At 45.6% G+C, this 22,122-nt stretch overlaps 2 protein-coding genes across 5 annotated transcripts in view; both read left to right on the plus strand.

The window, feature by feature from the left end:
• Positions 1-2,544, plus strand: part of LOC119433538 (heat shock protein 68) — a 17,314-nt gene extending 14,770 nt beyond the window's left edge. Inside the window, exon 2 of one of the 2 annotated variants that reach the window (XM_037700788.2) lies at positions 1,217-2,544. In XM_037700788.2, the coding sequence (XP_037556716.2) occupies positions 1,217-2,442 (1,226 nt within the window). In that variant the 3' untranslated portion in view covers positions 2,443-2,544. The remainder of the gene's footprint in view (positions 1-1,216) is intronic. The other variant, XM_049659238.1, reaches the window with a different exon arrangement.
• Positions 423-21,449, plus strand: LOC119433537 (heat shock protein 68). 3 transcript variants are annotated; one of them, XM_049659237.1, is made up of 2 exons: positions 423-957; positions 19,956-21,449. In XM_049659237.1, the coding sequence occupies exons 1-2, from the start codon at positions 529-531 to the stop codon at positions 21,438-21,440; spliced, it is 1,914 nt and encodes a 637-aa protein (XP_049515194.1). In that variant the 5' UTR covers positions 423-528; the 3' UTR covers positions 21,441-21,449. The 3 variants fall into 3 exon arrangements, with proteins under 3 accessions (XP_049515194.1, XP_037556715.1, XP_049515193.1); XM_037700787.2 differs by having other exon boundaries at positions 423-822; positions 19,821-21,449; XM_049659236.1 differs by having other exon boundaries at positions 429-1,216; positions 20,215-21,449.
• Positions 21,450-22,122: the final 673 nt, after the last annotated feature.

Raw genomic sequence — 22,122 nt, forward strand, 5'->3', positions numbered from 1 at the left:
TTTCCGTTATTTTTACCCCGAATGAAGCTTTACTGATAACTAGGGCAAAGCATGTTAAAAAATTCACGAGCATAGTTGCGCACACATCGGCTCGGATGCTTATGTATATTTTCCCACATTTAATACCCATGTTTTACGTTATCCCACACAGGACATACTCTACAAGTCAAAATATACAATGTATATTCAACTTACGATAGAGGTACAACTCAACGATATGGAAAGAAAGAAATAATAGGTCATCTGTAATTTGTTTTGTTATTTTTTGATGCGTGTGGCCGTAGCAGACGACGCGAGAGCTTTCTCGAGGCTTCTACGTGCGGTCGACCAATCGCAGCATGGCTAGCATGACGTCACCAAAACGCATTGCTTCGATTGGTTCAAGTGGCTCGCGAAGCTTCTGGGAGTTTCTAGAAAAGCGCGCGAACGGTATAAATCGCGCGCCGATGGAGCTCCCGTCAGACTTGTGACTTGAATCACGAGAGCAACTGTTCTGAATCAGAACGCAACTTACACAACGCACTCATCATGCCTAGCCGCATGCAGTCAGACGTCCCAGCCATCGGGATCGACCTGGGCACCACGTATTCCTGCGTGGGCGTCTTCCAACACGGCCGCGTCGAGATCATCGCCAACGACCAGGGCAATCGCACGACGCCGAGCTACGTTGCCTTCACGGACACGGAGCGGCTGATCGGCGATGCAGCCAAGGCACAGGCGGCCATGAACCCCGAGAACACGGTGTTCGATGCCAAGAGGCTGATCGGGCGCCGCTACGACGACCCCAAGATCCAAGACGATATCCGGCACTGGCCCTTCAAGGTGGAGAACAATGGAGGCAAGCCGAAGATCAGCGTCGAGTTCAAGGGCGAGCGCAAGCGTTTCAACCCGGAGGAGATCAGCGCCATGGTTTTGACCAAGATGAAGGAGACTGCCGAGGCGTACCTGGGAAAGAAGGTGAGCGACGCCGTCATCACGGTGCCAGCTTACTTCAATGATTCTCAGAGGCAGGCCACGAAAGACGCTGGCGCTATCGCTGGTCTCAACGTGCTGCGTATCATCAACGAACCCACGGCAGCTGCGCTAGCCTATGGCCTCGATAAGAACTTGCGTGGAGAGAAGAACGTCCTCATCTTCGATCTGGGTGGCGGCACCTTCGACGTTTCTGTGCTGACCATCGACGAGGGGTCCATGTTCGAAGTGCGCTCCACGGCAGGTGACACGCACCTGGGAGGTGAAGATTTCGACAATCGGATGGTGGAGCACTTCGTGCAGGAATTCAAGCGGAAACACCGCAAGGACCTCAGGGTGAACCCTCGAGCTCTTCGAAGACTTCGCACCGCTTGCGAGCGCGCCAAGAGGACGCTGTCAAGCTCCGCCGAAGCGAGCATCGAGATCGACGCGCTCTTCGAAGGCATCGACTTCTACAGCAAGATCACCCGTGCCAGGTTCGAGGAGCTCTGCATGGACCTGTTCCGCAGCACACTCGAACCCGTGGAGCGAGCGCTTCGCGACGCCAAGATGGACAAGTCGCAGATCCACGACGTCGTCCTCGTCGGCGGCTCTACTCGAATCCCAAAAGTGCAGAAGCTGCTCAAGGACTTCTTCAACGGCAAGGAACTCTCCATGGGTATCAACCCTGACGAAGCAGTGGCATACGGTGCCGCGGTGCAGGCAGCCGTTCTCAGCGGCGACTCGAGCGACTCCATCCGCGACGTGCTGCTGGTTGACGTGGCGCCGCTGTCGTTGGGCATCGAAACAGCGGGCGGGGTCATGACCCGCATCGTGGAGCGCAACTCCCGCATTCCGTGCAAGACGTCGCAGACCTTCACAACATATTCGGACAACCAACCTGCGGTCACCATCCAGGTTTACGAAGGTGAACGCGCCCTGACGAAAGACAATCACCTGCTGGGAACATTTAACTTGAATGGCATTCCACCAGCACCTAGAGGAGTTCCTCAGATCGAAGTCACCTTCGACATGGACGCCAACGGCATCCTGCAGGTCTCGGCCCGAGACAACAGCACTGGCAAGCAGGAGAGCATCCGGATCACCAACGATAAGGGTCGACTCTCCAAGGAGGATATCGAGCGCATGCTTGCCGAGGCTGAAAAGTACAAGCAGGAAGACGATGCACAGCGCGAGAGGGTGGCTGCCAGGAACTCTCTGGAGTCGTACGTCTATGGCGTAAAGCAGGCTGCCGAAGAAGCCGGAGACAGGCTGTCATCCTCGGAGAAGGACTCTGTGCTGTCCAAGTGTCGCGAAACCATCTCGTGGATCGACAGCAACAGCCTGGCCGAGAAAGAAGAGTACGAGCATCGTCTTAAGGAACTTCAGCAGGCTTGCATGCCAATCATGAGCAAACTCCACCAGCCACAAGGACCAAAGCACGGGTCAACGCCTCACCACGCCGGGCCCACTGTGGAGGAAGTGGACTAAGTGAAGAACTGATATCTAGGATTTTTTTAATTTGTAATATATTCATCTAGTCACCTATTTATTGCCATCAAACATACTGTAAAAAGTTGTTCATAATAAAGCAACTATTTTTTTTTTACATAGTCTTGTGTGAATGTTAAGGTGATGCGACGGTTTCACTGAATGCCTGTCGTTTCCTCACCTGTGCAATGCCGTTCTCAGCTATGAGACGTCTTTCTGTAGTATGTCAGTGACAATGTTTTGCAGCTTTAGTTATCAAACTTTTAGTGTTCTTTATGGACAGGTTAATTTAAGGTAGGTATGTTGTAATGACTAGAAATAATTCAGTAAGTAGTTGCCTTAAACATGAAGATAATGGAGTATGACTCTCAGTGGTATAGATATAATGTGAGGTTAGTACACCGAGTGTAATTCGTAACTTCTATTGGGGTCATAACATAAGCATTGGATGGCTGTCTATAATTGCTTACCAAACTGTTGCCAACTGGGCATGCCAGTGATTAGAGTGAAACTGCTAAACTCTCAGCAGGGCTCATCTTTTGCTGATGACAACAAGTTAAGCGAACTTATGTTGTGGCACAAAAGTCTGTTGTCTGTGGCGCAAAGTGCTAAATAACCACGGGGAAACGTGGTAGATAAAGCAAGTAGCAAACAAGCATAGGGTCGGATTAAGGGTAGCATCTGTCTGTTGGAAAAACGTTGCATGAGCTGAGGATGATGGTAAAGGTAAATTTTGTGCATAACATTTATCTTTATGGCATGTAATTAACCTGTTCATGAAAGCTTTGCTTCACATATATTTGAACATGCGCATTAAATTGAATGCTATTCACTGCACACTCAGAAGTAGTATTCGAGCTATTAGACTGAGAAGGCTTAGTGGGATCAATGGCGAATATCTCGGCAACCTTCGGTTTGCAGATGACGTCCTGTTCATCAAGACTGGGGACGAATTACAAGAAATGATTGAGGACCCTAGCCGAGAAAGTGTAGGAGTGGGGTTGAAGATTAAAAGGATGGTTTCATTCCACTGCCATGGCCGTGAATGGCACTGGCCACACTTCAATTGCTAATCTTGTACACTCGCAAATACCCAAGAACGTTGACTTGAGGACGGCCAACGTGGTAGCCTAATGGGAAAGCATGCCACGCATAATGCAGAAGATGTGAGTTCGGCTCCCCCTGGCGGCAAGGGGGAGCCGAACATTTATATCCTTTGTCCACATTTATATCCCTTGTCCTTTTTAATGCTACATATCGTTAAAGATCACAGTAAATTTCCCCATATGGTTTCCCGAGCTTACATGTCTGTTGGCTTCATATGGTTGTTGTAGGAGTTGGTCGCAGCTGCCCAGTCAGCCCATTTGCACTCAAAGGACCAATCAGTGGTCATTGTGCAGCATCACAGCAGACCTGCCTGAGTGTGATGGGGCGTGTAAAACAATTATTGCAGAAATGGCGTACTCCTTGCGTCTTGAGGTAGTCTGAACTTAAGATGGTTGTTGAACTGTAATGTACACTCACAGTTCTAACAGCATTGTTAGATAAGTGAGTTGTTCACCACTGTTTGATGGAACAGTTTTGCTATCTAGATTAAGCAATTGCTTACCAATGAGGTCACCAATGCTTTCCATATTGCGAGATAATTGTGTTCATGTGCGAGTTATTGCTTCTGGAACATGAACATAGCAGATTCTCATTACGATGTGTTGAATTGTTAGATTCTTGTTGTGATGTGTTGTTAGATGTGTTGAATTACCTTTTGTTTCTTATCCTGTCTAATTATTGCTGTTGTTTTCTTCTTTTTTTTGCTGTTCTTTCTTTTTCTCAAATTCTTTGTTTTGTCTGCGATCTATATTATTTTTGTTTTCGCTACTGCTGTTTGCTGCCTTAATTAATTTTGCTACATTAACTACTGTAGGAGGTCCCAATTCAGTCTCCGACTATGGGACCTCCTTCTGTATACACAAATTTTGTAATTCATTCAATGCCCAAATAAAACCACTTCTGACTCTGACGATTGTTACTTTGTGCAACGTAGGAGTAATCTCCAAAGTGTATGTATATTTGTCCTACCTTACCGACTAAACTTCAGATTTGAGTAAGGTACGTGTCTCAGCTTTTCATTCATTTGTGCACCTGGTCTTTTTTGGCACTGCTGCTTTTAATATGGCTTGTAGAGAATTCGTTGTACAGATATTTTACATGGGCTTCATTGCATGTTTGATCCTTCCATTTCATGAAGCACAGAAATTATTAAAGCCAGAAATTGGACTAACCACGTTTAATCCTGAATAACTAATGATACAGCTAGAGTTACCGTTTAACTCTGAATCCTGAACTGTACTTGTATACTAGATCTGTGTCAATATCACTGAAGGCAAGTCATACAACATGCTGACCCTTTCCTTTGCTTACTGAAAACAAGCCGCACTCATCCACCCTCATAAAGTTGTGCAGTTGAATTTGGGTGCTTATGCACTTTATTGGGTTGCGTACAATCCTTCCATTATGATGTACACATGCAGTTCTGAAACTCCCATGTGTAGTGAATGAAGGCCTCTTTTTTTTTTTTTTTGCAGAATTAGTTTATTTTTTTTAATGTTACGAATGAATGCACTCAATGGAAACAATGCACTTACTGTATCTTTGAAATCCGGGTGGAAGTAAAAAAATCTCGTGCTATAAAGAAATTTCTTAGTGGGTATTTTATGGAAGAACATTCAGAATTAAAGGTTTAACGTTTATTCATGTAAAATTGTTTAGAACAAGTGTATGCATTTATTGCAAGATTTCACAGTATATCTCAGGCTCTACAGCTTCGACTTGCCGCACAGCCAGTTGTGTGTCTTCAGCAATGTACAGGCTATGAGCAAAACGAGAACAAGGGGAAAGCAGCAACCGATGCTTCGACAAGTGGACTTGTCTTTTCCAAGGCGACATATGCTCTCCTCGGCACGGTATGCATAGGTACCGTTCTCGAGGGAAGAGACGGTAAGGCAAGTGGGCGAGGAAACGATCGAGGGTGTGATGGCCGCAAAGGTGTAGAATTGATGAGAAAGATGTGCTACTCAACGTCGGTGGAGGAATGTGAGGTAGCGACATGTGTCAGCTGGTTGACATGTCACTGTAGGTTCCACTTTTCAATGTAAGGGGCCTGGACGACAAGTGGGGGGGGGGGGGGGGGGATTATCTGCTCTACTGGAGGTCAGTGAACGATCCTCTCTCTGAAAGAGGGAATAAAAGTATGGCCAGAAAATGGTTAGTGGAAAACAAAGAATAAACAGATAAATAAATGAATGAAAGGAATGAATGAAAGAGAGGGAGGTGAGGAGGTTGCAATATTATTGACAACCCAATAAAAAAAAACAGAAAAAAAAACAGGCAGCTTAATGAAAAATAACTAAGTGCCCATAGTTTGAAATTTAACATAGTGAATAGGTTCTAAGGCTCGCTTCGAAATGTTTATGCCTATTGATATCAATGTCTTGAATTTATGGATGAGGTATGATTCTCTATGTTCTGTCTCTTGCAGAACGGAAATTTGGCTGTAGAGTATAGAGTTTAAGTTCATCAAAGTTATGACCTGGTTGGTTGAAATGCTTGGCAACGGCTTTGGGAAGCTTTTAAGCTGTGTCCACGCGATGTCCGTTTAACCTGACATTCATTGATTGTCCCGTTTCACTGATATATTGTTTCTTACACAAAAAACATTCAAGCATATAAATTACATTGGAACTAGTGCAAGTAAAGCTAGTTTTCACTTCGTGTGTGTAGCTATTTGTGGTGCTTATAATTTTAAGGTCACTTCGAAGGTGCCTGCAGGTTTCGCACCTGGGGCGAGATTGTGCTTTTATTACGGGGGAATGATGTTGGCTGACTTTTGCGTGCACTAACATGTCTTTAAAGTTTCTGTTGCGGCGATAGGTCACCCTTAGTATCACTGGGAACGCTTTTCTCAGACTCTCGTTACTTGATAATATTGGGTGGTATTTTCGTAGGATGTTGTTTACGTTTGGGAGGGCATTATGCTAGCATATCTTGTTATAAAGGCTGGTGGTCTCTCAGATTCTGGTGTAGGCTGTTCTTAGCTAATCCTGACTACCTCTCCAATCTTGATGGGACATCATAAGCCCTGTCGAGAGGCATTTGTGGATAGTTTCTTTCTGCTGGCGTTGCTTTAAGGTCACTTAAATGGTGGATGTAATCATTGTCTTCGCTACAGATTCTTATTCATTTCGCTTGTCCAGCAAAAATTCCGTGCTTGCAGTGTCGCAGGTCATGACTGGTGTAGTCTAAATACGTACTCCTGGCTATCTGTAGGCTGCCGGTAAAGTGTTGTTCTCAGTTTTCCATTTTCTATGTAGACCGTCGTGTCGAGGAAGTTGATTTGACAGGAGAGTGGTGAGCAGTAAATTTAAGGCTCATGTGGAAGTTGTTGAAATGGCTAATTAGGTCGGTTAGCGTGCTTGTGCCGTGTTCCCATATGATAAATATGTCGTCAATGTAACACAGGTAGATGCGGGGTTTTAAAGAGTATAATTTATCAGGTTTGCTTCAAGGTGTCCCATAAAAATGTTGGCATATGTGGGAGCAAATGGTGTTCCCATGCTTGTGCCAAAAGTTTGCAGGTGGTGAATAGAATCGAATTCGAAATAGTTGAGCGTGAGAACTAACTTAAGGAGTGACAGGTAAACTTCAGGAACGTGCGCTTGAGGATGGACTGCGAGGGACTTCGATACGGCTTCAATTCCTTCACTCATGTGTTTGTTAGTGTAAAGGGCAGAAACATCTAAAGAGATTAGAATGGTGCGGTTGGAAAGGATTTGGTTGGCGTTAATGCAGTCAATAATTCTAAGGAAGTGGTACGTGTCTTGAACAAAAGACGAGAGGGTGGTCGGGATGTTTGACCAGGTGGTGATTTAATAATTTAGATAGTGACTCGGGAGGTGCATTGTTATCAGACACAAAAGGCCGAACCACGATCGGTTCAGATAAAGTTATGCTGTCGAACTGATTAGTAATTATCGTAAGTCGTTCCCAGCAGTGTTCTTCAAGAATATTCCCGGGATTTTCCTGTGTTTTGCAGCTAGTGTAAGTTTTTAGGTGAAATCTGTAATTTGTTTGTTTGGTGGCGAGTTTGCGGGATTGAAGGAAAGGGCGAGATTTGTTGTTGCATGAGCTATCCGTAGTGCATGACAGTCATTTCTGTTTGGTTCGGGCAGACCTCCGGGGCAAAGCATCTTTAGGTGGTGTCTTTTTACATTTTTTTTGGTTGTCGAGGCCTACACCAATGTCTGTCTGTGTACACAATCTGTCTGCTTATTAGTGTACATAGCTGTTTGCGTGAAGGCTTCACGGGTGGTTGTGGGCTTCCGTATGAGCGGGTGTTGTTCAGGTGGTGTTGGTTCCGTGTCCACCATCTGTGTAGATGCTTCTTGGGTTCTAGCTTTGGCGGCACGTGCTTACGAGTTGGTGTTGACGATATCAGGCCTGTGTTTCTGTGTTGTAGCTAAATGGGACGTGGGCTTTACTGGTGTTGCTGGTTGTGTCGGCTTAAACGAGTTTCTGAGCCTGTTCTTGATGTTGCTACAGGCTATGTGTTCTACCTCTGTACAGATCGACTGCACCCATATTCTTGATCACCTACTTTTATTTGTGTGATTTTGTGTGATGTAATGTCCAACCTGATGTCTCACTGCAGTGACCATCTTGTCAGCGCACTCGAGCAATGCGCGAGATAAATGTAACACTGATCTGTAGGAAGGGTGGCATACCACTCCTTTCCACAGATCCACTTCCACGGACTTTGACCGATCAAGGCACACCAAGCATGCTCGCCCAATTAAGGCATTTGATTAGCTTGAGCGAAATCAAGCATTCTGCCCCAAGTGGACATTCTAATGAAAATATCAAAAGCATTTCTTGCATGTCAGGGAGGTAAACCTATCCATGCCACGAATCTCGCTAGGATTTTAAGCCACTGAGAGATTACCTACCCAGAAAAGGCCTTAGAACAAGACTTGAAAAGTTGTACGCAAGATTGTGTAGGGTCAATCACGTCCTGGTTGCTGTCCTATTCACTACAATTTCACACACTCATCGCATAGACACCACAAACTGAAGTATTATTCGCAATAGCCTAAGATCTGTTCTGTGTATACAGTACATTCATTTCATGCTATTTACAGGCACTGGCGCACCGCCGGGGGGGGGGGGGGTTCGGGTGCTGCAACTCCCCCCCCCCCCCACCCCCAACGCGTCGAGCCCCACCAATCCATCATGTACCTTCAGTGCTCTGTTCACATTGTCATTAAAATTCAGGAGGTGGCCTGAGGTCGAATTTTCCTGATTAACAAAAACACTCTATCACTGTCTTGTATTTATTCATCCACTCTTAAATTACTTTGAGTAAAATGCTGAAGAAATAAACATCGTCATTATCCTTGGTGTCAGTATTATAATTATTAGGCAATTTATTTGCTGGTGGATTCCTCTGGCTAAAGCAAGGAAATTGCATATTATGCAAAGTGCTTGCTCTGCCCCCCCCCCCCCCCCCTGGCAGAGATCCTGGGTGCGCTACTGTTTACAGGTCACAGTGGCTCAGTTATGCTGCTGAATTAGAGGGCGTGGGTTCAATTCCCAGCTGCCCCATTCCAATGGGGGCGGAGTGTAAATACCCTTGTGTACATATATGTAGGTGCATGGTAAAGAATCACATGTGGTCGAAGTTCATCTCTAGCCCCCCACTTATTGAAATAGAGATGCGTATACTTTTCTTCTGCCATAATGTAAGCAAGCATTGTTTCCTTTGCTGATTAAGTGCTTTCAGGCCTGTTCTATAAGCAATGAAAAGCAGGAAGGGACAGCTGAATTAAGATGTTAAAACAGTGAAATTAAAAGTTTGGTGGAGCACCACTTGAATACCCGTCTGTGTTGAGCAATAAATTACGAACAACTATGCACAAGTAGCAAATTGAAGTAACTTTACATAGCACTAATAAAGTTTCAGCTCAGTGAACAATTCTACCAGGGCTGCAACCCTACAAGTTTGCCCACGGTGTCACATTGACCTTAAATGCTGCTCGAGCCTGATGGTGTAATTTTTACACCTAGCTTAGTATTGTTGTGCAGGATGAACCACTATGAAAGAGACCACCATACTTGCATTTAAAGTGAGTAATTCTTTTTGTTAGTGAACTGAAATAAACAAATCTCCATGAACAAGACCACTCAGCATGAGAACTACATAGTGAACAGAGGTCAGTGATGTTTTGACTTGCAGGATTATAAGAATTACTCTTGGAGCACAGACTGTTCAAATATGAAAGTGTTGCCCTTCATATTGGTGCAGAATGTACAGTGTGGTATATTGTTAAAGGGAACACTCTAATGTGCGGCTCTCGTTTTTCTGGCGCATTAGCTGCAAGTGCCGACTGAAGGTATGTCAATAGATTGCGCAGGAGTGTAGCAAGATTCTAGCGCAACCAAACAAAGTCATCTGCTGCAGAGCCAGGCTGTTGTACACATGCCACAGGGACAAATTTGCACATGCCAAACACACGTGTTTATGAGTCAACCAAACTGTATGTAAGGTTTACTTTTATTTATTTTTTTGGTTACGCTGTATTTCCTTGATTTTTATGCCACTGCACTTGCATAGAATTAATTGCCTTGAGTCATGACATCGACAAGAGGACTACCTCTGTGGAAACAACATAGAACTACCAGTAAATATTCCAGCTTATATCACAGTACTTTGGCAGAGTTTCAGAGGTAGCTTAAGACATCAGTTAAGCTTTAGTGCAAGTGGAAGTGGGCTCTGATAGCGATAATGAACCTTATTGCCAGTATTCAACCTATTTATTCGCGTAAAGCAGGTTTAAACTTAATTGTCTTGCACAACCTTAGTGACGTTGCAAGAATGCTTCAAAATGATCAGTCGAATATGACCACGAGTTTCACTGGAAAGTGGAAAGTTCTTTCTTGCCACTTCATAAGACAGTGTGCTAATACAGAGGACAATGGGCAGCTCTATATGAATGTGCATCCTCCTTGTGCTCTCACCAAGGGAAAATTTGAGGTGATCACTGAAAAGAAGACTTTAAAAAGTTATGCAGATTTAATCACCATCATCATCAACCTATCTTTATGTCCACTGCAGGACTGAAGGTCTCTCTCTGCGATCTCCAATTACCCCAGCCTAGCGCCAGCTAATTCCAACTTGCAGCAGGAAATTTCGTAATTTCATAGCCCCACCTAGTTTTCTGCCATCCTCAACTGCGTTTCACTTCCCTCGGCCCCCATTCTGTAACTCTAATGGTCCACCGGTTATGTACCCTACGCAGTACATGGCCTGTCCATCTCCAATTTTTTTCTCTTAATGTCAACTAGAATGTCGGCAATCCCTGTTTTCTCTCTGATCCACACCGTTTTCTTCCCGTCTCTTAACGTTACGCCTAACATTTTTCGTTCCATCACTCTTTGCGCGGTTCTTAACTCATTCTCGAGCTTCTTTGTTAACTTCCAAGTTCCTGCCCCATATGTTAGCATCGGTAGGATGCAATGATTGTACACTTTTCTTTTCAACGACAGTGGTAAGCTCCCAGTCAGGATTTGGTAATGCCTGCCATATGTACTACAACCAATTTTTATTCGTCTGTAAATTTCCTTCTCATGACCAAGGTCTTTAGTGAGTAATTGACCTAGATAAACGTGCTCCTCTACAGTCCCTAAAAGCTGGCTGACGATCCTGAATTCTTGTTCCCTTGTCAGGCTATTGAACATTGTCCTTGTCTTCTGCATATTAACTGCAGCAATTACATAGTATGTAAACTTAGGAACAAACAAATCGCCAATAACCCTCATATGCTACCTGAAGGCAACAAGGCTGCCAGAGTTGATATGCAATGAATGAAGAGGAACTGGGGCAATCAATTTTGCTAGTCACAACCATGTAACACTAACAGGCAGTGACGACTTTATTTGTTGGCTTTACATGGCTGTGACTAAGTAAAACCAAGGTCCTCAGTCCCCTTCTTCTCATTCACTGATGCAACTACTCACCAGAGCAGAGGTTACTAGGTCCTTTGCTAGATGTGGCCATACACTGCCTATGTCGCTGGAAGAACCCCTTCTTTATTGTTATTTCTCACACCAAAGAAATGGAGGCAAAACATGATTAATAGATGCACTACAGATGAACAAGCAATCATAGAGGCTCACACTCAACTGTACAACTTCAATTGAATTGACGAGCATGGGTTGTTTTTCATAAGTTAAGCCAACGCATCAATCCCACTTGCTGGTGGTGCCAGAGAATAGGCATGCACTGGTCTGCAAGTTAAACATGTCAGTTGCACTCATATATATCAATTGACGAGAAACAAGAATGAAGAATGGGCGTCGGCAGGCTTTTGTATTGGGGTAGAGGGGGCGTGGGGGGTGGAAGGGGGGGGGGGGGCAAGTGCCCCTTTCATACCTCCCTGCCGATGCCCATGGTATGAAGTACTTTTGTTTTTACATGATTGCTGTGATTGATGGATTTGGTGAACTATTTTGCATTCCAACACTGACAACAAAATTATTTGCATGTGACGACACTGCGATGTAGCAGTGCTTCATTTTTACACCCACTGGAAGTGGCTCAGAACCATCGTAGTCTATACTGGCAGTATTCTCAGTGCTATCTTCATTTTGCACCTACTTTGAATGCTTTCTGCTAAGAATATCACATTGGGTGAGTTCACACAATAAGATGAAGTAGTCGTAAGGATTGAGGTCTCTGCTTGTTGATCGGGTCTCGTAGTATTTATTTCACTCAACTCGGTAACACCTTAGTGCTGTATATATCATCCTCATGCCCTACAAAATGTTAGTATTGCAAAAAACACGCACGGTTTTGCATGAGAATGACTTGGACATGGGTCAGAAGACACACCACAACAATCGTGAACTAATAACTGTTTATTTCAGATGATTTGTTGATACATATTTAAATACACATATTATCCTAGCAACACAACACCTGCTAAAGTCGGTTCCTATTGTCAACCGGTCTATAACAATTAGGAAAATTAGTTGCTTGATCACCTAGTAACTGGATTAAGAGTCCATTTTCCCAGTTTGTCTAGATAAAAGGCTCTTTTGCTTGCTTAAACACATAGATACAGTATTAACATCACATGGCAGTTCCCTGTCTTCACTTTTCATCCTGAAATACCGGGTCAATGGTGTGCATTTTAAATGCACTATACATTCATTTCTCATTATTGGTGACAATGCAGTGTTAGATCTCACATAAAGTATCAATATTCTCAAAAAGTGGTGGCAACAATATTATAATTACGCACTGGACATATGGTGCCACCTGCATTGACCTTAATGTTACGCCAAAATATTTTAGCTCATCATTTCTGCTTTAATTTTGGAAAGAATGAAAACAAGCTGTTGTCCACGAGGGTGCCATAACTGTATGTGCCTTGAAACTGCATGAGACATGTCAGCTCATAGTAGCAACAATTAAGCTATAGGTGCTTGTTATTTAAATTTTGTAAGAAAAAAAAAAAAAAAACATGGGTCCTACCTGGTGACAGCTAGTAGCATTCGTGCATGCAATTTCATAGTCCTCAGTTTGTTCTAAAGTTCAGAAAAAACGAAACAGCGCCACATGTCATATGTTATCGGTACAAACGTGCACAACTGCTAGTGTAAATGTGTAAACGTAACACTTGTACATAACACATATCCACAAATTGATCAGAGCAATTAAATTATTAATATTTTTTGTCTATCTGCCAACGCGAGTAAGACCCTGGTTAAGAGCGCTTTAACGTCAATATAAGGTTCAAAAGGATCACCATAGGAGCACGTGTGAGACATAAAAATAACATGTAACTAATGAACCCAGAAAATTAACCTGAAAGTTTTTTTTTTCTTTTTCCCCAGCTATTCTGGCCCACACAAGGTGCGTAGATAGCAAACATACGAGGTGCTACCCAAAAGTTCTGGGGATTTGAAAAGTACAGGCAAACTGAGTGTGGTACACATTTCTGCCGCTAGATCTGGCTAGCAGTATACTACCTTGCGGATCAGTGTGCTGAACGACTTGCATCTAAGAGAGAGAGAGAGAGAAATACCTTTATTTAGGTAAAATAGGGTTAAAGGAGCCGAAAGGTGGGTCCTTAGTGCAGGACTCCAGCGGCCACCGCCACGCGCCGTGCCTGGTCGAGGAGGCTCAATTGAGTCTCCAGGTCAGTCCGGGCGAGGATGGCTGCCCAAGGCTCCCTAAAGAATTTTGTGCTAATTGGGGTGACCTTGAATTTTGGGGTCGTGATTGGCACTCCCATGTCACACGGGGCACGGATGGCCTCCCCCCATACCAGAGGCATTGATTGGCATATCTGGTTGGTCAGATGGCATGCCATCGCCCCAGATGTGGGTAGGTGTTTGTCTGGATTTTGCTGTATAGCCGAACCTCCTACACTGTCAATTGCGGGTTTGGCGCGGCGAGTTCTTGGCGTGAACAACGTTGATGTTCTAAGCCATCACATACTAGTATTTGATTGTTGTTTCCGATTGGGGTGTCATTCCTTGCTCGGATTGAAATCTCGCGAGCAAGAGCATCTGCCCCTGTGTTACCAGTGACACCAACATGCCCCGGACACCATGCAATGTGACGTTCTTGCATTAGTCGATCGCCCAAGATGTTAAGGGCGATCCTGGGGATTCTTCCGTGGAGGAAGAGTCGGCAGGCCTGTCTTCTGCCTCCCGTGTCTTTACCGCCAGGGCCACTGCAGCCGCCTCCGCTGTGCTGGTGCAGGCTGTGCGGACTGAAGCTGTTATGGTTCTTGGGATACCGGAGGGTCCCGAAGCAGCCACGAGAACGTGTCCCTTAATGTCCCGTTCTGCGTCTTGTGTATATTGTGTTGGGGTTATTGCGGAATCGTTTTTCTAATTGTTTGGCTCAGGCTTTACGCCTGCCTTCATGATATTTCGGGCTCATTTTTGGGGGGATGGGGGAGATATTTAGTTTTTCTCGCACCTCCCTCAATATGTCTACTAGTTCGCTGCTGCAGTAGTGTGGGGTGATCGGGTATCCCAGCTCTTCTAGGACCCTCCTGTGACATATTTAGGCGTTCTTGTTGTGTGACCATTATCATTGGTTTGTGTTCTTCAAAGGTGTTGTACACCCCAAGAGCCTCGAGTCTCTCCGTGGATGTCCCCAGTGGTAGACCCAGGGCGGCCTTATACGCCATGTGTATTAGGATGTCTGCCTGCTGTGTCTCTTTACGGTTCGTTATATGGGCGGCTGTAGGTAATTCTGCTTATTGCAAAAGCTTGAACTAGTCTTAGTGCGTCTGATTCGCTTAGTCCCTCTCGTTCTGCGTAATTCTTCCCATCATTCTCGCGATTTGTTTTACTGAGGTCTTTAGAGTTTTTAGGGTATGGTCTGCTCTTGTGTTGTGTTGTATCCACAGCCCTAAAATCCTCACTTTTTGGGATTCTTTAGTGTCGAATCTTTAAGCTTCAGGTCAGATTTTTGAGATTTGTTGTAATATTTTCCGTGTACCGTAATGCATTCCTGATTTTTCAGGTGCACATTTCATTTTGTTCTCAGTGGCGAAATCGTGCACTATGTTTATTGCTTCTTGAAGAACTTGTTCTTTTGCTCCGATTGAGCCTTTTGTCGCCCAAAGAGTAATGTCATCTGCATAAAGGGCAAAATGCAGGTTTGGACATTTTTCCAGCCTATGGGCTAGGTTATTCATCCCTAAGTTGAACAGTAGGGGTGAGAGGATGGCACCTCATGGTGTGCCCCCTATTTGGCATATTGAAAGAGCCGGATCGCGTTTCTCCTATGCCAATAGTGGCAGTTCTATTCCCCAAGAAAGATTTGATATAATTATAAGTCTTTTCACCGCACCTGGTTTTCTCAAGTTCTTTCAATATCAGTTTGTGCGCGATGGTATCGGATGCGCTTTTGAGGTCTAGGACTGCTAGTAAATGTTCACTTCCTGTTGGAATGTGGCTCAGTACCTCGTGAGGCTTATAGCGTGTGAAAAGACAAGGAAGAAGGAAGAGGTGACACACACAGGCGCTAACTTGCAACAATATTTATTTTGAGCAAAGGACCCACACATATGTTAACTTGTTGAACTTGTTCGCATACATCATCATACATGCGCTGTTTATCAAAATACCTCACACACCATTACGCAGGTAAGCTAACTCTTCCTCTTGTCTAACATTCCTCTTATCTACACAAGGCAGGCTTGCAGCCTGCCTTGTGTAGATAAGAGGAATGTAGCTGTCATCCTGTATCTCCACGGCTTATCACACCGTTTAAAGGAAATAGGTCAACGTGCGAATGTTAGGTCAACGTGCGAATGTTAGGTAAACGTGCGAATGTCTGTGCAGACTAACCAGACCAGGCCTGTCTGAGAAGCGCATGTGCAAAAAGAAACACCAGGACCCGTTTGTTGAATGTGCAGGAGCAATTGTTTACAACCTTCCTTTAAAGTGTGGAAAAAAATTACGTGGGACAAAGCGGAAGGTGCCTCAACGAGCGTTTAAAGGAACACCGGTATACTGTAGCAGAAAAGCGGGGTGGGTTCCTTGACGCTCACTGCAGGCATTGCAAGTGGGCTGATGCTGGGGCGGATGAAGGTGACCGCTCGACGTGTGCTCCAGCATACAGAGACTGCTCCATCATGGGAAGAGCATGAGGAAGATTAACTTGCGAAATTATCGAAGCAGAAATGATTGATAGGCTCGGGAATAACTGTATTTCACAACCATCAATTGCCCTTTCCCGCATAGAGTTAGCTTACCTGCATAATGGTGTGTAAGGTATTTTTTGTAAACGGCGCATGTATGATGATGTATGCGAACAAGTTGTATATATGTGTGGGTCCTTTGCTCGAAATAAATATTGTTGCAAGTTAGCGCCTGTGTGTGTCACCTCTTCCTTCGTCCTTGTCTTTTCATGCGCTATAAGCCTCACGATGTCATACCAACAAGCCCAAATCACTGCATTACAGCTCAGTACCTCTTCCTTCAGTCTTAGGAAGACATCTTGTGTTGATAAGTGTGGCCTGAAGCCATACATATAGTTTGACAAGAGGTTTTTGTCTTCTATATGGTTTGTAAGTCTTATGTGGATGACTCGCTCAAAAAGTTTTCCCAGGCAAGGCGTGAGTGAGATCGGCCTGAGGTTTTGTATGTTACGATCCTTGCCAGGTTTAGGTATCAAAATGATTTCTGCCCCTTTCCACTGTTCTGGAATTTTCCCGGGTGGCCATACCTCTCTGTTGAAGTGTTCAGTTAGTTTATTAATTTGTTCATAATTTAAGTTCCGTAGCATGCATTAGTTAATTGATCCTTCCCAGGTGCTGTATTTTTCTTAGCTACTTGGGTTGCTGCGAAAAGCTCTGCTTCCGTTATGGGGGTGTCCAAAATTTCATTCGGGGGCCCATCGTATGCTTTCAAGTATGACTGAATAATTGGTTCCCCGATGTATTTTTGAGTTTTGCTATGAGTTCGCCTTTTGTGCTCTTGAATTCTCCCACTATGGTCTTAAGGGCCCATGATGATTCTGATTTTTTTGCTGCTGGGTCTAACATACTAACATAACATAATAACATAAGTCTAACATAACAGAAGAAGTACTGTTTTGCGAAGTGTTGTTTTGCAATGCAATGTTTCACTGATTTGGTGCATTTCTTACCAACCAATATGGAAGACTTCAAGAAGCGAAGAATTTGCATCAAGTTTTGTTTTAAACTTGGCGAAACTGCAGCATAAACTCACCATATGCTACAGGGCACTTTTGGAGTCGATGCCATGAGCCGAAGTGGGACGTTCTTATGGCATGAACGCTTCAAAGAGGGTCGAATGTGTGTTGACGACGGTGAACGTTCTGGACGCCCGTCAACGAGCACAACCTCGGAAATGATAGCGGAAGTTCGTAAGGCTATCCTTGGAAATCACAGGCTAACTATAAAGGATGTCTGCGACATTGCAGGACAATTGTACGGCACAGTTCAGCGAATTTTGTCGAATGTTTTGACCATGAGGCGCATTTCTGCAAAATTCATGCCAAGACTGCTCAATGACGAACAGAAGCTGCACTGTACGTGTTTCTGTCTGTACGGAACTGAAGCAACAAATCAGAGACAATCCCACATTCCTCTCCAGTGTAATAACCGGGGCTGGGACATGGGTTTATGGCTACGATCCTCAAACCAAATAGCAGTCGTCGCAATGGAAGTCGCCAAATTCCCAGCGGCCGCGAAAAGCACGTCAAGTTTGTGAGAATGTGAAGTTCATGCTCACAGCTTTTTTTTTTTTTTTTTTTTTTTGCCTACGTGGAGCTGTGCACAAGGAATGTATACCTCCTTGACAAACCGTGAATAGCAAGCTTTACTGTCACGTTTTGAGGTGCTTAAGAGAGAGCATTAGTCGCAAGCGTCCGGAGGAGTGGAAGAACAACTGGCTTCTTCATCACGACAACGCACCCGCTCACATATCACTCGTTGTTCGACAGTTCCTGACTTCCAAACGAATCACAGTACTTCCGCACCCACCTGACCTCGCCCCTTTTGACTTTTTCTTGTTCTCAAAGTTGAAGTTGAGGCTGAAAGGACGTCGGTTTCACACTGTTGAAGAGATCCAGTCGGAATTCGCAGGCGGTCCTCAACACACTGCATGTCCCCTCGAGAGCTCCACGAACGCATGAAATCGGGGACTACATTGAAGGAGACAGTGCTGATTAGGCGTTATGGTCAACACTTTCTTTTTTACGACTGAATTCCTGGAACTTTTGGGTAGCAGCTCGTATGTCAAGCTTCTGTGCTATGTGTCAAAGCCAAGTGGTGAGAACCTGTATATGTACGCTTAGGGCCTAATCTTTGCTGGCCCATCGTGCTCAGGGCTGAGGTTTTGATAGTTTACTTTGATGAGTTGATACCATAGAATAAAGAACATACCGCACGTTTTCGATTCCATCACTCTAGCCGCTGACGTTAAATCTACTTATATACCGCTTGCGTCTAGACTAGAATAGCGCAACATCACGTACAGCTTGAAGCACACGCCATGAGCTGCCCACAAAGCTATTTGGTCGCTAGCCGCACGTGAAAGAAACGTCGTGTAAGAAATTTGTTTTGAGCTTGTCAATTTGTGTAGTATACTTGAAATGAAACAGGGCGTGCAAACAAACTTCTCGCAGCTGTTAGAATGCTCCTCCGAGAACAAAGTAAGCACGGATCACTTTGTTAAGACGCACCGACCGTGAAGCTAAGGAAATCAAATTACCTGTTCTGGCAATAACTAATCACGTAAAAACAGAACCTAGCTTACGAGCGCTCACTCCAAGTTATAGATCCAAGTCTACGAGTCTGTCACGGAATGAACTGTTTACATCTCGCTGGAACGCGAATATTCTCGCGCATTCGCGACACAGCCAGCTGATCCAACAAAGCCGGAATGCAACAAAACACGACATTAAAATAAAAAAGCGTAGTTTTGAAGTATATCCAGATTCATAAATACCAGCATTTTCCGTTATCTTTATCCAGCATTAAACTTTACTGTTAACAAAGGCAGAACGTGTTCAAAAATCCACAAACATAGTTGCGCACACATCGGCTCGCCTAAGCATATGTTCCTTCACTTAATACACGTTATTTGCGTTATCTCACGCAGGACATACACAACAAGTCAAAATATACAATGTATATTCAACTTACGGTAGAGATATGACTCAAATATATGTAAAGAAAGAAATAATAGGTAATCTGTCATTTGTTTTGTTATTTTTTGATGCGTGTGGCCGTAGCAGACGACACGAGAGTATTCTCGAGGCTTCTACGTGCGGTCGACCAATCGCAGCATGGCTAGCATGACGTCACCAAAACGCAATGCTTCGATTGGTTGAAGTGGCTCGCGAAGCTTCTGGGAGTTTCTAGAAAAGAGCGCGAACGGTATAAATCGCGCGCCGACCGAGCACCCGTCAGACTTGTGACTTGAATCACGAGAGCAACTGTTCTGAATCAGAACGCAACTTACACAACGCACTCATCATGCCTAGCCGCATGCAGTCAGACGTCCCAGCCATCGGGATCGACCTGGGCACCACGTATTCCTGCGTGGGCGTCTTTCAACACGGCCGCGTCGAGATCATCGCCAACGACCAGGGCAATCGCACGACGCCGAGCTACGTTGCCTTCACGGACACGGAGCGGCTGATCGGCGATGCAGCCAAGGCACAGGCGGCCATGAACCCCGAGAACACGGTGTTCGATGCCAAGAGGCTGATCGGACGCCGCTACGACGACCCCAAGATCCAAGACGATATTCGGCACTGGCCCTTCAAGGTGGAGAACGATGGAGGCAAGCCGAAGATCAGCGTCGAGTTCAAGGGCGAGCGCAAGCGTTTCAACCCGGAGGAGATCAGCGCCATGGTTTTGACCAAGATGAAGGAGACTGCCGAGGCGTACCTAGGAAAGAAGGTGAGCGACGCTGTCATCACGGTGCCAGCTTACTTCAATGATTCACAGAGGCAGGCCACGAAAGACGCTGGCGCTATCGCTGGTCTCAACGTGCTTCGTATCATCAATGAACCCACGGCAGCTGCGCTAGCCTATGGCCTCGATAAGAACTTGCGTGGAGAGAAGAACGTCCTCATCTTCGACCTGGGTGGCGGCACCTTCGACGTTTCCGTCCTGACCATCGACGAGGGCTCCATGTTCGAAGTCCGCTCCACGGCAGGTGACACGCACCTGGGAGGTGAAGATTTCGACAATCGGATGGTGGAGCACTTCGTGCAGGAATTCAAGCGGAAGCACCGCAAGGACCTCAGGGTGAACCCTCGAGCTCTTCGAAGACTGCGCACCGCCTGCGAGCGCGCCAAGAGGACGCTGTCAAGCTCCGCCGAAGCGAGCATCGAGATCGACGCGCTCTTCGAAGGCATCGACTTCTACAGCAAGATCACCCGCGCCAGGTTCGAGGAGCTCTGCATGGACCTGTTCCGCAGCACACTCGAACCCGTGGAGCGAGCGCTTCGCGACGCCAAGATGGACAAGTCGCAGATCCACGACGTCGTCCTCGTTGGCGGTTCTACTCGAATCCCCAAGGTGCAGAAGCTGCTCAAGGACTTCTTCAACGGCAAGGAACTCTCCATGGGTATCAACCCGGACGAAGCAGTGGCGTATGGTGCCGCGGTGCAGGCAGCCGTTCTCAGCGGCGACTCGAGCGACTCCATCCGCGACGTGCTGCTGGTTGACGTGGCGCCGCTGTCGTTGGGCATCGAAACAGCGGGCGGGGTCATGACCCGCATCGTGGAGCGCAACTCGCGCATTCCGTGCAAGACGTCGCAGACGTTCACGACGTACGCGGACAACCAACCTGCGGTCACCATCCAGGTTTACGAAGGTGAACGCGCCCTGACGAAAGATAACCATCTGCTGGGAACGTTTAACCTGAATGGCATTCCACCAGCACCTAGAGGAGTTCCGCAGATCGAAGTCACCTTCGACATGGACGCGAACGGCATCCTGCAAGTCTCGGCCCGAGACAAGAGCACTGGCAAGCAGGAGAGCATCCGCATTACCAACGACAAGGGTCGACTCTCCAAGGAAGATATTGAGCGCATGCTTGCCGAGGCCGAAAAGTTCAAGCAGGAAGACGACGCACAGCGCGAGAGGGTGGCCGCCAGGAACTCCTTAGAGTCATACGTCTATGGCGTAAAGCAGGCTGCCGAAGAAGCCGGAGACAGGCTGTCGTCCTCGGAGAAGGACTCTGTGCTGTCCAAGTGTCGCGAAACCATCTCGTGGATCGACAGCAACAGCCTGGCCGAGAAAGAAGAGTACGAGCACCGTCTTAAGGAAATTCAGCAAGCTTGCATGCCAATCATGAGCAAACTCCACCAGCCACAAGGACCAAAGCACGGGTCAACACCTCACCACGCCGGGCCCACTGTGGAGGAAGTAGACTGAGTCATGGACAACACTTAGCTAGTTAATATGTAAATAACCTGTAAATATCTAGTCGACCGTTCCTTTTCATGTGATGTTTGAGTAAACAGCATTTTCTGTGATAAAAACTATAGGAGGTCTTTATAATGCACAACTCTTGCCATTGTATATAACATGTAGTCCCTTTTTTGCGGTGTTTCAATAAACAGCCTTTTGTTCGCATGATTCTTGCTTTCTTTCGGAAGATTGAGGCCTCGCGCTTCTCTTTCCACAATGTTGGGATTATTTAGCACATGATGTGTTTATGATCTAGAAAAATTTTGATGGCCATATATAGGCCCGCTGCATCAGCTACTAATTAATGTTAAGGTGCGTGGCACAGGTAAGTACCAACAGCACCTTGCACCTATAGAAAGAATTTCAGCATGATGTAACTCCAATATGGAATAGCTCAGTGGTCGCATTGTTTGCCATTCTGTTCCGTATGGTGAAATAGTCAGATCCGTATACCTTGGTGTTGCAATAGTTGGATGTGCATTCCGCTGCACGGAAATTGCGTGTTCTGCGACAAATCTCCGCTATAATTAGAACTCGGACACGATGATCATTGACCACAGTGTGGGCTTTCGAAGATAATTAAATTGAGCTCTCCCCTCTGCACAAACTGCCAAGAAGTGGATGACATATGGAGGACTGCACGACA

Source organism: Dermacentor silvarum, chromosome 11, assembly GCF_013339745.2.
Source record: "Dermacentor silvarum isolate Dsil-2018 chromosome 11, BIME_Dsil_1.4, whole genome shotgun sequence".
NCBI lineage: Eukaryota > Metazoa > Arthropoda > Arachnida > Ixodida > Ixodidae > Dermacentor > Dermacentor silvarum.